The sequence below is a fragment of the Apaloderma vittatum genome, unplaced genomic scaffold, assembly GCF_000703405.1.
Source record: "Apaloderma vittatum isolate BGI_N311 unplaced genomic scaffold, ASM70340v1 scaffold27167, whole genome shotgun sequence".
Taxonomy (NCBI): domain Eukaryota; kingdom Metazoa; phylum Chordata; class Aves; order Trogoniformes; family Trogonidae; genus Apaloderma; species Apaloderma vittatum.
In genome coordinates this window covers 12,462-29,936 of record NW_009726118.1, presented here as the reverse complement: position 1 = coordinate 29,936, position 17,475 = coordinate 12,462, and the positions used below count along the sequence as shown (strand labels likewise).

The following is a 17,475-nucleotide window of genomic DNA, read 5'->3' as shown; positions in this document are numbered from 1 at the left end:
AAAGTCTGCCCTAGTCACAAGGGTAATAGCAACTTGCTCATTTTAGAGATTATTTTTTTGTCTCTCTAAAAGGTTACTAAAAGATTCCTTCCAAGAGAAGAAGTTGCATTTGTGCTGAGAAATTCAATTAAAAAAACCCCCAAAACCAACCAAAACCATGAAAAACCCCATCCAGCATCCCTAGTTTCATGGTTACGACTAAAAGACTACCACCTCACATACAGCATGCTGCCACCTGCTATGCTACGGCTGATGTGAGAATCTGAATGAGCAGAAAATAAATTAGTAAAATGAGATACCTATTTGCCTTCTTGTGGGCCAAGCACAAACATTTATTCTGATACTTTATTCTTTTGATTACTTGAGAGGCTTTTTTGATTTTCATTGATGAATGTTACTATGGATCTACTGCGGTCACTAGATCCTTATACCAGGATAGCTGTTTGCATTTGAGTACTACAAAAGTAGTACTGACAGATACAGGCAAGAACTATGATAAAAGGAACAACATTAATAGGTAGCAATTTCAACGTGAAAGATGATGACTAATCAAACTGGGTAAAAATTAACAGACAGCAGTGCATCCATGTACATACTCATTTTATAAAAAGTTGGGTTTTTTATAATCTAAAACCTTGATAAAAGATGCACAAAACCCAGATTTATTGCATATTTTATGCATGCCTTCATGTAGTGCATTCCTGTATTATATCATATATGGAACACTAAAAAACCTCTTAGACCTTCACTGTACAACAGGTATTGCAAATTTTTGTTTTAAAGCCTAAAGAGTGATTCATTTTGAGTTATACCTTCCTATTCCCTGATCACAAACATCCTTGCTGCACTTATGTTTGTCAAAATCACACAGCAACCACAGTAATCATTTGTATGGAAAAAAAAGTTACCATTTAAAAAAGTTTGGTATCTTTAAAGGGATTTGGCAGCTGGATCAAGAAAACCAGCAGAGACTAGAGATGCTTAGACAACAGCAAGAATCACTGGTGAACGATTTGTATAAGAAATCAAGAAACCTCATGACAAATAATAGAATAATCATGAAGGATGAAAGCATCATTTTAGGCTTCACATCCCAGAAGACCAAACAGGAAGTGCCATTATCATTTACTTTCAAGCTCAGATCTAAAACCATGAGGAGATGTTTTTTAAGAGGGAGAAAAGGAAGAATGTTGGGAAAAGAAACTGCTGTATTACAGGACTGAACACACAGGACAGATAACAGCCTTCTATTCACAGATTAATATTTTTGACCCCTACTGATTTAAAGAGAACAATGATTGGACCCACATTCTTTACTCTGTTTCTGCTTGTGGGAGCCATTCATTTCCTCAGAGCTGAAAAAACACACAAGAATGATTGATATAAGGAATATAACATTTCTTCCCCCTCCCTTTTTTGTTTTTTTTTTCTTTGTTTTTTTTTCTGTCAGTCTTTTCCTCCCTCAGCCTCCACTCTACCCTTCATTACCACAGTATTTCTCTGACAGAAAAAGGGAAGCTGCAGTGGCTGGGACGGATGAAGCTCTTGCTAAACGAGGAGAGAATGGGATTGCTAAGCAGCAGAGAGAATGATATCGACAGACAGATGTTAAATAGAATCCAAAAACTTGGTAAGTGACAAGCTTAATTTTTTTTAGAAGGAATTAGTTTTGTCTCATAGGTTCAGTTCATCCTTTAACAGCAAGGGCATATTGGCTACATCTCAAGGCTTTGTCAAGGAAAAGGCTCTTTCATTTAACAGGGCACAGATTTGAAGATGGGAGAATGTCCTGCACTGTGTGAGATAACTCAGAAATATGCATAGAACAGAGCAAAAATCCAAGACTGCTTTGCAGGAACAAGAGGTAGCAACCCTAATTTTAACAGGGCTTTTCACTGAAGGGAAAGAAGGTCTACAAAAGTCAAATCAGCTGATTTCAAATGGTTTGCATCCCAGGATGAATCAGGTTTCACCGATTTAAGCCCAATTTAATTTAGGCAGGTTTTTAAACCACAAGAATAAGGACATTCTTAGTACATATCAATAATTAAACCAACATATACACAATTAGCAACATCCTACATAACAGTAAACGCTTAACAGCTTGTTCTGGGTTATCCTAGTTAATCTGTTTAAAAAACAAGCTGAATAATTTTGTTGTATGATGTCTGCCATTCTACACACTTCCTGTAACCAGCAGCCTCTGTAGCAGTTCAGTTCATCACTTTAAGATCCAAATTCAACTGTGTCTTCAGTTATTTTCTTGAACTCATAGTTTCCTCTTCCATCCATATGCAAATAAAACTGAAATAAAAAACCCATGTTATCAGCCACCTAAAAATGACCAGGTCTATAAATGCCTAAATAAATTACATTTTAAAGTAGTTTTAATGTAAACTCTTCAACTCATCTAAGCCAGAAGGTAAGCTTCTCCCACTTCAGGTTTCATTAAATTCAGTTGCCTCTAAAAAAAAAGTTAAACTGTTTTCTTTTTCATATCATCCATCAGTCTGCTAATGGTTGCACCTACACCTGACACTGTATACTGGGTTTTGTGACAACATGTTTCAGGTACACATTCAACCTTGTGTATTAATTCAGTATTTTTTCCCCACACATATAGTCTGTCTGCATAAAAAGTAATAACAGTAGTAAAGTCTTAGTTTGGAAAAGAAGTCCAGGTATTTAAAAGATGTGTAGACAAGGTGCTCAGGGACAAGGTTTAGTGGTAGATTTGATATCATTACGTTTACGGTTGGACTTGATCTTAACGGTCTTTTCCAACTTAAATAAGTCTATGATTCTATTAGAGATTAATTTTTTAAAACTTAGTAGATTTATTAGGCATCTTGAAAGCAAAAACTCCATGCTCTTCACTGGATTCTGGTTCAAGGATTTTTTTGAGGCTAAGATGACTTAAGTGACTAGTGACCCATGTTTTTGAGGGTACTTTTATAGATACCGTCAAGGTTATTCTTCTAGTTGTGAAGGGAAGAGTATTTCAAATAGTGCAACTGAATTATGAAAGTAAAACCTTTTTGAAAAAAAAAACACAAACAAAAAACCAAACAGAACATGATCTATTAGGATGTAAAATGAGAACATCTTGAATTGTAAAGTCAATCTAATAGAAAGTAAAACAAAACCCCTACCACCTACAGATATCTTTAGCAAAAGCAGAGCCTACATACATCATGATGTTTCCAGAGTGACTTTCTGTGGGAGACGGTGAAAAGAGTGATGCCAACCTACACGAACAAAATACATATGATAAAGCAGTTAATTTTTCTCTTGGGTTAGTTACTATTTATTTTCAGCATGACATCAGCTAAAGAGCTTAAACTTAGAAAAACTTCCAGACTCTATTATTAACAGTATATACTATCAGGATACATATATAGCCTTAACACAATAATTTCCAGATTTAAAAAATGTTTATGTTTTATATGTTTAATTGATTTCACCATTCTTTTGCTCCTAATGATTTGGCAAAACATAGAATGAACTGGGCAAAGGAGTTAAGGTAGGAGGCAGCAACAAGAGTGGCGAATAAAAGAAATTTACTGCAACAGCAAAAAAACCACCATAAAATGAAAGTTATTAATATAAATTTAATGTGAGAATAATCCTCCTTTGTTTCCTTGTGACTCTGTTAATTATAAATCCCAAACAGCAGCAACAATTAAAAGGAGAAATTGGCTCCAATGATAAAAGGGTAACACTTTTTTCCTTCTTCAAGGACAGCTTAACCAGAAATTCTGTTTTTCAGTAACATGCATTAGACACTTGGCAACAATAACTCTAAACCAAAAGTACAAACGCACATTCAACTTCACAGAATAACAGGTATATGCAAAGTAGAAGTGGAAATTTTCAGGGTATTTATATTAGTACCATAAAACTAATTCAAGAAATAAATGTCCAATTCATCCACAGAGTCCTCATCTGGCATCAACTCATTGCTACAGAAGGCTCCTAAATTCACACTTCAGGTTTCAAGCACATATTTCAGTGGATGCACAGCTTTGCTCCATTACCATTCTGAGAATACAGCTACTCGGTAATTAATGTTATTTCCAGGCTAGGGGTGTGAAAGGGAACTTCACTGATCATTCACATGGCACTATGTAGAATCTGAAATGGTGAGTTTAAGAAGGAAAAAGAAATCTGTATTTAACATCAGCATGTCTTCCTAGAGCACTTGGCTTTTCATATCTCAAAACAGACGGAAATGAACACTCACAACCTTTCACTTCTGTTGCCCTGGCCAAAGGAAACCTCTTGAACAACAAAAAAGTACAAAAATTTTGACTATTTGATCTTCATGTGACATTCTAAAAGTCTATCTGGGAAAGTAAAGTTAGTTAGCCATTAGAATTCTCTGATATACAGAGGCCACATGTACTTCTAATTATCCTAAGACTACAAAACACTTAGTGAAGATTTTTTTTTTTCCTCACATCTGCACTAGGTATAAGGAAGAGTAGCTTGTATCATTTTAAGCTTCCTCTTAACATATAGAGATATACTTCTAAAAACAAGGAGCTTACCTTCCGGCAGTGGCTGTAAATGTAGCCTTCTACGTCAACACTAACAGCACTGGTGCACTCATCGAGAATTGCAAATTGAGGCTTATGATAGAATAACCTTGCCATCTGGAATGCAAACCAAAAAGCTACTGTGGACACTGAGCTATAACCAATAACACAGTGTTAGAAGTTAAACTAACAATTAGTGTCTAAAAATCTACGGTGTCAAGGGAGTTTAAGTTGGCACCCACTGAGGCCTAGAAATCTAAGAGCTGTATATTATCTTCACATATTTTTTTAAAAAAATATTTTAGAACATCTGTTCATACAACCAAAGTGTAAGGAATAGCAAGAGGTCACTGTTTCTTACTAAATTTTGAGTACAATAAATACTGGTTTAGGTTGTTTTCTCAGCATTCAGATATTTCACATTTTGGGAGGTTCCTCTATGTAAAGTATTAATATTTAGTAAACAAAAATTGCTTACAACTCAGATAAATACAGGACATAGGTCAAAAATTTAAAGTACTTATGCTTTTGAGACATACTGCCATTCTCTGTTTTTCTCCTCCACTGAGTACATCCATCCAATCCTGAACACTATCCCAGCCTCCTTCACGTTCCAAGATGTGACCCAGCTGCACATTATCTAAGTACTCCTTCAGCACCTTTAATTGAAACAGAAATGACAGAGGTTGAGTGATCTTAAAAGAAATGATTGGAAAAAGTTATAAAAAAATATTATATTGGTGTACTATCAACTTTGATAAATATTAAAACCAAACTAAATGTAGTGTTTTCAATAGCAGTTCCAGTATTTGTAAATCTGAAGCATTACCCATTGCAAGTAAGACAAACGGTTAATGAACTAATTATTACCTGGTCAGAAATCCCTTTCTTTCTCTGATCTTCTAAGGTATCTGGATATATAACTTGATCTCTGAGTGTTCCAAGTGTCATATATGGTCTCTGAGATACATTTAGAAACAGAAAGGTATGTCAAATATTTCTAAACATAGTCAAAGCCGGAAGAAGGAAAACACTACTGGCAATTAAAGTACTTGGCCTCACCTGAGGAACATAGAACAACTTTCCTCTTACAGGTTTTGTTAAGCGCCCACCAAACAAAGGCCACAACTGCAACAAGAAAAAGGTTTAGCTTGACCAAAGAAGTCCAATTACAGCAGTACTTTAGATTCTCCCTCATTTATATAAAAAGTTTCTTTACCTCACCAAGAACACGAAAAAGTGAGCTCTTCCCACATCCATTTGGCCCACAAATCAGAACATTTGCACCAGATCGAACCTAAAAATGCAAACCCAACACATTAAAAGGGTAGTGAGAAAGTATTGTTGAAAGCTTTACAAACAATAAGACAAGCTGGTATCCTTGGAGTACTTTCTGACATTACAATGAGTAACTTCCACCAATAATAGGTATTGTTTCCTCCAACTAGTTTACCACCAACTGTAGCTGGAAAAAAAATTTGTTCAATTTTTTTTTTGGTGAAGATAGCTTATTGCTTTTTTTTTTTTTAAACTAACACGATTATTAGTTTTGTTCAGATTTAAGCACACCATAGAAGCACTTCTCCATTTTTGTTTGCATTTTTTCTTGTAAGTCAGATTACCTCTGAAATTGTCATCTTCACCTTAAAATTTTATAAAAATAACATTTTCTATTTTATTAAAAAATCCACCACCTTACCTCAAAGTTAAGGTCTTGAATTAAAACATCTCCATTAGGTGTCACCAACGGAACATGATCAAACCTATTTGTATTGCAACAATAAATAAGTAAAAACATAGTTACCTAAAAGTAGCTAGGACTCCATGCTTACTCAGGGAAGTGTATTCTATATATATGACTTCTCTACTCACCTCTCCCTTACTTTTTCTCTCTCTAATATAATAATAAAAATAGCTCTATCATCTCCTTTCTTCTTTCCTCTTCCTCCCTTCCTTCCCCTCTACTCCACCGTCTGCTTTACACATTGATCAGATTGAGGCTACTTCATCTCTTAAACTGACTCGACTTTATGCCTTTAAGTAGCTCTACTGTGTCGATATTCTGTTCCTCAGACTGCAAAGAACTGAGGAGTTGATTGCTACTCGAGTGCATAAACGAACCATCCAAGTACACAGAAATACAAGCAAATATTTTGAAAGCGAATACAGCCTTGCCCCTGATTTTTACAGCTGAATTATATCATGGAATAAGATCTGTAACCAACATATTTCTAAGAAGAAATTTTGTAAAGTATGAACAAAATAGTCTAGGTAGTCATTCCAAAGGACAGCATGGAATGTTAACAAAAAGTGCAAACAGCATACTATGTCTTCTGCTAACATGAGAGGACATGCAGAATAGAAAGGCTGAATGGGAAGAAGGTGGCATTATCTGTAAATAAACTATAATATAAACAGGGATTGCATATTGTAATAATTTGTATTAAGAGCTCTATTAATAGTAGTAGAGGAAAAGATTTAAAAGCCAGACTATGTTAAAAATATTGACGTCATGGAAACTTTGTAAACCTACTTGATAAGGTTATCAGTGTTGATAATTTCTCCAGCTCCAGGTGTCAAAGGCAAAGCTTGCTTTTTATCTGCATCTTAAATTAAGGAAAAAGTATTAGAGAATTGAACACTACACAGAGATGCACACATTGAGCATTATGTCACATATACCTTTTTCTTGCGATACCATAGTACGCTGGTATTTGCCACTATTCAAGTCCTTCAGAACCTGCATTAATTCTGTAATTCGAGCTGTGAAACTAAAAAAAAAAAATTAATATTTAGAAGCTTTAGAAATCCACAGAAGCTCTAATGAGTACTCTACTAAACTATCAAAATGACAGATATTCAACGCAGTCTACGAATGGAATTTTGGACATTTGGAGTTGCACTACGGTTGTCCAATATTCACAATATTTACAAGAACCTTATCCTGTAACAGCCAAATATTTCATAGTTTTTCTTCTTAATATTTAAAAAAAAGTTTGGTAAATAATCACTAAGTAATTTATGAGAGCATTTCACAATGTCTTTTCAATTACAATTCTAACTGTACGCTGCTACTATTCAGATATGAAATTACTTGTGGACATAATTAGCACATCTTTATATGTGTTTTCAGCATAAAATGTTTTTAATTTCTGAATTTTCAGGGTGCTGCAACGAACCAAGCACATAAGCTCATTTTAATTCTACAGTCAGTTCTTTAAAATGGGACAAGAAGCAGAAACAACAGCACTTTAGGAAAGTTGTTTTACACAACTAATATTAAGCTTACCCAGCCAATCTTGTCATTTCACGGCCTGCAAGGACTATTCTGCCCAAAGCCTGAGACATTCTCAGTAACATTCTTCCACTTTGGTAATAATCCTAGAGTAGAAGAAAGTTTCTGTATGTGAACTAACAAAATTTAAATTTAGGAAAATGTTTTAACTCTGTTCTATCTACCTCCAGAAGTTCTGCATGAGTGCTATTCTGATGACGAGGATCAGCCAGGTTCAAAAATGGACGACTAACAACCAGGTAACCGACCACAGTGGCAAGGTCTGCAGTTGAAGAAAAAATATTTAAGATACACATTAACTGAAGCAATAAGAAAAAAAAAGAAAATTCTCATGTAAAAAGTGTTGTACCACGTTATTTATAGGAATCCATTAGCACTGGACAAACACTTACATTTGGCAATGATAGTATCAATGAAACCCATAGAGAACCGGAACAGGATGAAATTATGCAAATGTTCCACCTGGTAAGAAAAAAGATTAAACTATTTCAGCGTATGTTTTACTAACTTTTATTATTTTACAGACACTCGATTCCAAACACATTTATTTTTCAGTTACAGACACCCAAACACACCTGGCAGTGCGACAAGAACTGCCCAAGTGTCCCTGCTGGCAAGGACTTGCACTCTAGACTAAAACAACCCACACGGGAAACACAGTTGTGAGACAACCGTAACTGTGGCGGGTGAAAATGAGGTAAGTGGCAACAGAAAGACCATGCTATCAGAAACTCATGTTCTGCTTATAGCCTTGTCATTTATTTTTAAACCTAATGACTGCATCAGCATGAACAACCTTTCAATATACATGCCAAGAATCACCATAGCAAAATTAACTGAAGCTTTGCAATCTTACCAGTTTACGGAAGGTTTTGTGAATAGTCTGTTTTTCTCTCAAATTTCCATTATAAAAAGCAATTTCTTCACTAAAAAAGAAAAAAAAACAAAGGACAGAAAGCTATAAAACACAGGAATATAGCTTTTTCAGTTACGAGTTCATACTTTTTCACAACAGTAGAACATAAGCTTATTATATACCCTAGCTACAGCTGATCTTTTGAGTTAGAAATATAATGCACACACAAATTACTTACTAATAATCTACATAAAGATGCAAACGCTTTGCTCAGAACTGGTAGCATCAGACTTTCCAAACATATTTTAACAAACAGCTTCCATTTACATCACAGTATTACTTCATCACTTAGATTCTGCCGTCCGAGTAAATCCATACCTGTTTGTAATAAGCCGTGAGTTGACATATCTGTATTCCCCTTCATATTTTTGCTCTATAATGGTCATCTTGCCAATTGGTCTCCTTAAACGTGTAAGGAAAAATCCCGAAATAATCAAGTATGCCATCATGCTAGCTGGACCCTGTGGATATCATAAAAGGATAAAAGCTTATAATCTAGATGGTCTCAGATTGCAAAATACGCATCCAAAATGCCCAGAAAGCACAAATCCGTTGATGCTCACCTCCCATGTGTCTACATCACCAATTCAATTACTCTTGCAATTCCCTTCATATTTCTTTTGTGTCGTAGATGCAGTTCTAGTAATTTTACTAATTCTTTGTTCCTAGATGCCATTCCCACCCTGACCTTCTACTGAAGTTTTTATCATCACCCAGCACAATCTCTGCGTCCTACTGTCCTAGCTTGTTTCAATGATAATTTCCTCCTCCTTTCTCGTTTTCTCTCCTTCATTTCTACTTACTGCCTTTTTCTCTATATTTGCTATATTGTCATAGTAGTCAATATTTCAATATTTCTGTTTCCTTCTTTGATCCATACACATCTAGCACATTTTCTGCTTCCTTCAGGAAGTGCTGGTAGGGATCTCTTATTCTTCTGGATCACAGAATCATAGAATTGCTTAGTTTGGAAGGGACCTTAGAGATCATCTAGTCCAACCTCCCTGTCATGGGCAGGGACGTCACCTCTCGACTAGACCAGGCAACACATGGGGACCGAGCGGGAATCGAACCCACAACCTCGGTGTTGTCACTGTTGTCAGCACCGCGCTCAAACCACTGAGCTAACCGGGAACCTAAGCTTCAACAGAACAGGGCTCCCAAATACCAAATCTAAGTCCTAAAGCATGGCATAACAAAACCAAAGGCACAAACTGAGTTTTGCACAAACTGCCTGTAATAACTATTACAGAGTAATGCAAGCATCTGAGATTGGAAAAATTATCTAGGCTCAGCTAATCCTTCCTGCAGTCTGTTTCAACAAAATCTACATTGTGTTCCAGAGCTAGTTCTTGCGAGACCCTGAATATTTCTGACAATGCATCATTTTAGTAAGCTGAAAAATTATTTCTGAAACAATCAGCTTATTGGGTGAGGAATAAAATGGTCACAGAGCTCAATGCAAGGAATAGCTCTCCATTACAGAAGCTGCAAAGAAACAGAAAGCTTGCTTTCTCCCTTAAATTGAAGCCACACAGGATATAACCAGCTGGAAGGTTACTGTACTAAATAGGATTCCCAAGTAACTGCTGGAAAAAGAGAACTTTGTTTCTTCAAATCACTGACTGCATGCCTGCAAATTCTGAGTTTTATTTTGCTTGCCACAAGAAAGGGAGCACTAAAGCACAGAAAACATTAAGTGTGAAAGCATATTTTCAGGACATGCCTTCAAATAATGGATGAATATATATATATACATGAGAGTTTTCCTCAGGCATCAAGTAGGTAAAAGGCTATAACCAAAGAAGGGATAATCTGCTTATAATGCTAAAAACCCCACTCAATTTACCTGAGCTCCTATTGCACTTGTTAGCTTGAAGATATACAAAACTATATCCAAGAAAGGCTGTAAAAGAAGCATAGAAAAAAAATAACGCATTAGAACACCAACATAAAATAAATACAAAATGGTCCAGAAACCACCAACCACCCCAAAACCAGTTATATCTCTGCCTTAAAAGCACAATACTGGTTAGCCTGTTACACATGTTAAAATGCTAAAACAAAAGGAATCTCATACTTATGAAAGCATTCAGTCAAGAACTGAACATAAAAGCATCATGTTCTTCAAATAAAACACATACTGCATAAAAGTACTTCACTATCTTAGGTCTGTAATAACACTGCTCACTAAGCAAGGTTAGACAACACCCCATGACTTAATTGAAGCAACATGAGCAGAAAGATAATGCCATATAGTAGGCTATGTACCCAATAGAAGCAATATTCCAATTTGCAAGTATTGTGTTGCACACTTTCTCTCTCAAATCTAGAGCAGCTGAACTAGGTTTTGTAGCCAGAAGCTTTTGAACACATCAACTTCTACTTTGCCTTATAATGTTGCTTGTATGAACACATAACATAAAATTTAGTCTAAAAATTTCAACAGTATCTACATTACCTAACCCCCTGCGATTTCCATCAGAAATAGAGGCAAATGCTTTCTACCTTCTACCCAAAATAATATTTCTATACAAAACTGATAGCTAGACTCTGCGTTTCTTCTGAAATCTAACTAGCTGAGAAAGTGTACTCATCACGGTTCAACTGCAAAATTATGTGGTAAGTTCTTCAAAAGAAAATTTAATACAAATTGCAACAATCCACACAAGTGCTTTTAGCAGAGGTCATGCAAACCACAGTGTGAAATGATGTATCATCACAAACAGTTCTCTTCGGCACCATGGTCCAAGCAATACACACAGAAATACAAGCACTTGTTGTGAGTTCTGACATCATATCCTGAACATCCACAGTTGTTATTCAAAGTTCTCTCTGAGAAGATTTACCTTGCTAAGGTTTGAGTAAAGGTCCACTACACTGTTACAGAATTTTTCCACATCCTGTGTAAGGAGTTGATCTGGATTAGCTATTCTGTTGTCCAGATTTCCCATTTTGTAGTATGTGTAAGCTCTGAAACAAAACAATAGGTAAGTGGCAGAAAAAAAATCATTACCTTGAATCTCAAATAATTGGACTCCCCCTGCTTCATACAACTGAGATGGAAAGTAGTGCAAACATTAAGTAACTGTATGGAGTCCTGCAGAGCTCTTTAGATTTCACAATGTCTTAGTTGAAGCTGAGGACCATGCTCCTCCGTGCACTGCTGCTGCACTTCAGAGTTAGAAAACCCTCACGAACTCTGCATCAGCACATCTGACAGCAAAAACTCAGAGCAGCTACTCAAGTTCATGTATCCAGTTCAGTCTGCAGGACTCTTAGCACTATGTCAAAACAGATGAAGCACTCTGGAATCTGACCAACCCAGTAGTGGAAGCTATACAGTGTATTTTTATTTTTTTTCCCCCTAATTGACCCAATTGAACTTTGCTGTCTTTGTATCTGTGCCACATACAACCTAGATAAGTCATTCATCCCTCCCTGCAGGTTAACTGCAACCAAGACAGTATACCTAGCGTGCTAAGCACCTCGCTACTTCCTTACTATGTACTCTAAAATGATTTGGTTTTATTTTAACCAATTTAGCTTTTAAAACCTTTAGACATTAACAAGGTGTTACTTACTTAAGGTATTCCTCATAGAGGTATCTGGTAAGTCTCACTCGGAAGCAAAGTTTCAGTTCATTTAGGCCATACTTCAGAAAGTTATTCACTAAAGAGATCTAGAAAAAGAGACAGTACTTCAACATTTAGCTACCAAGATCTATTATACTTAGATTAGTTTGCAGCAAACACTTCAGAACAGGTGAATTCTCCCCCTGGCCGGCACAACCACTGCTTATGTTTCCCTCTGTATTTTTGAAAATTCCAGTTCCCAGTGGATCTCATCACATCAAAAGACTTAACATAAGCCTTTGTTCATATAGCATATTTTCAGTTCTTCTCATAAGCTCTAGAAAAGAGCCACTATCTTAAAATGATCAATCTATTGTAAACTAGGCACATTATCTATTAGGTCGTAACAACTGCTTCCATCTGCTGCAGGTCAGAGATGTTGACAAGCTGAAGGAAATGTAAAGGGTGGAACAAAACATAAGAAACTCAGAAGAAGCTGTAGAAAATACAAAAATTAAAGACTAAAAAGAAATCTTCATCTCCAATGGTGTCAAAGGAATTCCAAACTTACAATATTGAAATATCATCCAATCTATAAGATGTTATTAAGCAGTACTCCGGATGGCACATTAAGCTGTCAGTCAAAATCACCATCAACAAAACCAACCTGAAAAACTAAACACATCTGCCATAAAAATAGTTGCAATCAATAAGGAAACGTGATGATAAAGTTTCCCACACACTGAAGCTAAAAAATGAAGTGTGTCTTAATACAGATGTACATGTAAAATAACTAATTTCTGCAGACACTCGTTTGAGATATTTTCCTCAAATTCTGAAGTTACATTTAAAATACATTCTACTAGAAGTAGAATAAGAAAAGCACTTACAGCAGGCATTGCGGCAATAAAGTTGAACAAGTATTTCTTGAAATCTTTTCTGCTGCGGCCAATGATAGCGCTGTAAACAACCATCAGCTAAGAATTAGTTATAAGACAAACAAGAAAGTATAAACTAGCACATCTTAAAGTGGATAAATTCTCAGTGGATCACACAAAGAAAAAAAATCATCAGGGAAACTTGCAGTATCAGCTGTAGGATCAAGTATGACAGACTTCTGTAAGCTAAGTGGTGACAGACTAAGCAACTCCCTTGTGCTCCTGCAGCAGCTGCCTGCACTAGGGGCTCAGAAATTCAGTCACAAAATACCAGTTCCTTCCTCTCTTTGCTTTTGTAGATTCTCACAAGACAGAAATAAAGCAATTCTTCCATTCTACAAAGCACTGAAAGACTTCTGAAATACAGTATCATTATGAATTCATGTTTTAACAAATTCTGACTTGCTTCAACTAGCACCAAGAGCAACAAAAATAATCGAAGGTCTAGAAAACACTTTTTAAAACAAATAAGAGTGAAGGGTTGTGTTTATCAATCTAAAGAGCAAACAGCACAGGAGAAGGAAGTAACACACCTAATATCCAAGCAACATGCCTGAGTCTATGACATAGGAGCACTACGCTGCTATTTTGAAGTGCCCTCTTGGACATTCAGATCAACCTAAGATTGAGAGTCTTTGGTGTATAACATGTGACCAAAAGAACAGAAAATCATTTAATAACTAAATTTTGGTAAAAAAAAAAATAAATTGTGGCCAGCATCAGAAAAACAGTTGATTAAAACATTTTTTTTCTTTAAAAAAAATACAGGGATCCACACAACCCTCCTCAAAAAACTGCAACTCTACCAGTTTTTCAACCGTGCTACATAAACAAGCAAGCTACAAAACATCTGAATGGGTTCCAACAGACTACTTGCCCTGTTAAACACAAGAAAGAATGTTTAAAAATTACAAGAATTACAAGTTTGTAGATACCTTTCAATGACTGTTCCATTTTGAATCATCCAAATATCACAATACGTGCGGACTACCAGCATCACAGCAATAAGCAGCAAATAACCTGTCTAGTACAAAAACAGCAGTGTAACAGTTAAATAACGGATAAACTCCACTTTTTTCAAGGAAGTAGTCCAACCCTATCTAGCAGAAAAGTATCATCCTAGTGCCCCCAGCTAATGTAGTATTTGCTTGCTTTACAGAAAACAGATTAGCATACAATATTTTTAATAAATACTGGTTACATTTTTATGGAGAAAGTTTGTCTTTTAAAAAGCTATATTTAGTTGATATATATACTGGACACATCCTAAAAGACAGGACGATTGCAGGAATAAAGAAGTTACTGCTATTCTGAGACACCTTTCTGCCATAAGCACAGGGTCACAGAGGCTGCAAGAGACTAATATAGAGTAGTTATTAGCTGACAGTAAATATATTATCTTGCAATTGAAACCAGAATATGCATTAGTGATCTAACAACTGAACATACATGTAGGTTTTCTATTAGTACACTGCTATTTTAAAACATGTAATACAACCAAGTCCTAGTCAAGTATATGCTCTTGTTTAAATTCTGATATAACTACAAAAGAAAACTTGACTCCAAAAATGCTCATTTTATTTGTTACGGCAGGCAACGCTCACCTCTTTACAGAGTGTTCTAGGGACCATTATTTTCAAGATTCGACATATTCTTGCAATGAACACTCTGTCCACCATTGCGCGCTCCTTCTTTCCCTCCTTCTGCTGCACACAGAACAAGCAAAACAAGAATGTAATGTCTTATTTAAATATTGATGTGATATTTTCCTTCTCCAAGTTACTCACAGCTACTTTCTTTCTGCAGTATGTGCAGTATTGCATGCCAATTCAATTTCTCACACAAGTTAAATGAAATCTAAGAATTCGGAGTGCAGCTCCTCACAACTAATAGAAATTTAAGTAAGAGAACTAATCTATTAAAACAAATTGCAATAGGAAGTAGTTATTATGATAAAAAAATATTTCAAATCTATGTTAAGTTATACACAAACAAACACCGACCACAGCATTAGCACATTCAACTACAAGCTATAATTCAACCTGACATCTCTTGGCACTGCTTGTCTCTAGAAGACACCACCAGCCAGTATTTTTAAAGACACTTTCCATCATGTGTCTAGACCATCAATAAACTCCTTTACTGTACAGTCCAAACTCGATTCAAGTGAAACCAGAATTAGTTATTTCTTCACATCTAAAGAACAGTACAACACACTCCGAGTGAGCTAAACCTCCTGCCCCCAAACACCTTTTACTTGGGTCTGTTGCACTTGTTTACTCTGTATAACCCTGCCTTCTGTCCTGACTAACCTGAACACTTTTTAACAAGCTAGTGGTCCAGGTATATTTTCTTTCTTTCCTTTCACAGTTGTGACATATTAATTCAGTCCTGAGAACAGATTAAAAGGGCATGCATGACTATTTAAAACAAGACCTGTCTAATCAGCCTAATACTGCTATCTTTGCTACCCAAGACTCATGTGAATCACAATGCCTATAGTAATACTACAACATACTCAGACAAGAAACCTGAAAGAAAAAAAAAAGGGGGGGGAGACAGGATAGGGAAAACAAAGAAAATAGCCTGTGATTCACCACTAACTCAAACAATTCTATCAAGCACCCTACTTTTTATTTTCAAGGATGATTAAAAACCAGAAACTTACACAAAGAGTCCAAATTTATCTCTTCACTTACTGTTTACACATGCAACACAATTGGCAGCAAGTGCAAGCTTGGAGCTCCAGCAAACAAAAATTTACTCCGAACACTGTGTGAAAAAGACTATATCTGGTTTTTTATGGAATGCAGTTAACTTTTCAAAAAAGACAGGACTGTATGAATGCAAACTACAGATAAAAATTCTAGCCTGATAGGATGCTATGTGGTAGATTATAAAAATACTTTAATTATTTACACAAAAATCCAGGCAATCCCAACAACTAAAGACTACTGTTTAGGCCTAATGAAGCATGACCCTCAACATGTTACTGCTTTTCTGTAACAGAAAAGACAAACACGTCTGATGTGTGAAATTTCTGAAGTACCTGACTAAACATATTTGATGTTTGAGCTGAATCTATTCTTCCTTTCCGTTCATCTCTTCCTCATTTCTACTTCTATTTTGCACCTACATGAATTTAATTATCTTCTTTCCCAGACTATTCCCTAGACTATTAATTCCTCCTTCGTGCAGCATAGGCAGGAATAAGAGAAAGCTAGCTAAGATTTATACAAATAAACACAGCTACGCAAAACACAAATATTTGTGGCAGACAGCTTCTAGGCAGACCTTGACTGCACTACTATGTTGTTTGCATACATATTTATTTTTATCCAGTACAAGCCTTTCCTTAGGTTTTCAAAGACACGAGTATCTGGAATTGTTATCTATTTGTAGCATCATATAACCCAATATTTCCAAACACGGGCTCTGCTTTTTGGGCTAATTTTTATTTGAACATGAAAAAAAAACCCCAAACTTAGGAGAATATATCTTTTTCAAACGAATGAATAGGCACACAAAAGATCAGAGAAATGACAAACCATCTACCACAAGTCTGAAGTACTTTTCAGAAATTCTCAGACTCTACATCTCGTTTCATACCTTTTTCTTTTAAATAAAACGCAAATACAAGATATACCAAATCTACAGTTTGTCGCTATGCATACAAACTTACAAAACTAGTCCTTAAGCACTCATAAGGCATAGAGATGAAAAAGCACGGGTTACATATCAAGCATATACGATTATGCAGCCAAACATCAGCCACATGTGATTAACCTCATTCTCCCACTTGTATCACCAATGCAAGTCTGAAAGTATTGTTCAACTCACATGGGCATAGCCATCATCCTGTCCAAAACAAAACTACAACTACGGGACTTAAAAAAAAAAAATCAGTGTTATTTAGAATTATTAAATACATATTACATGAAGAAAGAATTACCTCATTGTTCTGCAATGCCTGTTTTCCACTTCTTTTACTGCAGAGGAGAAAAAAAAGGTATTTTACTTGTTATTAACACACATTTCTTTGTCTTGATCTCTAGTCAGAAAAGGTAAAAAGAGGAAAGCTTGGGATTAGATCTCTCCTTGTTTCAAAGCAGTACAGTGTCTTCACAGCAGGGCTACCTTTTATGTCAAACTTACGTGTTATTCTTACACAATTTCTTTGAAATTTTATTCCTTTTAGCATTCAGTTTCATGT

The 17,475-nt window shown here is 35.7% G+C and overlaps 1 protein-coding gene across 1 annotated transcript; it reads right to left on the bottom strand.

The window, feature by feature from the left end:
• Nucleotides 1–1,448: 1,448 nt before the first annotated feature.
• Nucleotides 1,449–17,248, bottom strand: ABCD3 (ATP-binding cassette, sub-family D (ALD), member 3). Its single transcript, XM_009873166.1, has 22 exons — nucleotides 17,215–17,248; nucleotides 14,867–14,965; nucleotides 14,198–14,286; nucleotides 13,215–13,284; nucleotides 12,334–12,431; nucleotides 11,599–11,722; nucleotides 10,599–10,655; nucleotides 9,068–9,210; nucleotides 8,690–8,759; nucleotides 8,226–8,295; nucleotides 7,998–8,095; nucleotides 7,828–7,919; nucleotides 7,221–7,309; nucleotides 7,072–7,144; nucleotides 6,238–6,301; nucleotides 5,758–5,835; nucleotides 5,601–5,666; nucleotides 5,409–5,498; nucleotides 5,078–5,197; nucleotides 4,551–4,655; nucleotides 3,192–3,248; nucleotides 1,449–2,304 (listed from the first exon to the last, which is right to left on the bottom strand). Exons 2-22 carry the CDS (start codon nucleotides 14,939–14,941, stop codon nucleotides 2,227–2,229), a joined length of 1,806 nt encoding a protein of 601 aa, XP_009871468.1. The 5' UTR covers nucleotides 14,942–14,965; nucleotides 17,215–17,248; the 3' UTR covers nucleotides 1,449–2,226.
• Nucleotides 17,249–17,475: the final 227 nt, after the last annotated feature.

Excerpts from the sequence above, each read along its gene's own strand:
- ABCD3 (XM_009873166.1), bottom strand. The coding sequence starts at position 14,941 with ATGGTGGACAGAGTGTTCATTGCAAGAATATGTCGAATCTTGAAAATA. Across the intron at positions 11,723-12,333 it reads CTCTATGAGGAATACCTTAA|AGCTTACACATACTACAAAA; the intron begins GTAAGTAACACC and ends GTTTTGTTTCAG. Across the intron at positions 5,836-6,237 it reads TTCAAGACCTTAACTTTGAG|GTTCGATCTGGTGCAAATGT; the intron begins GTAAGGTGGTGG and ends TTGCATTTTTAG.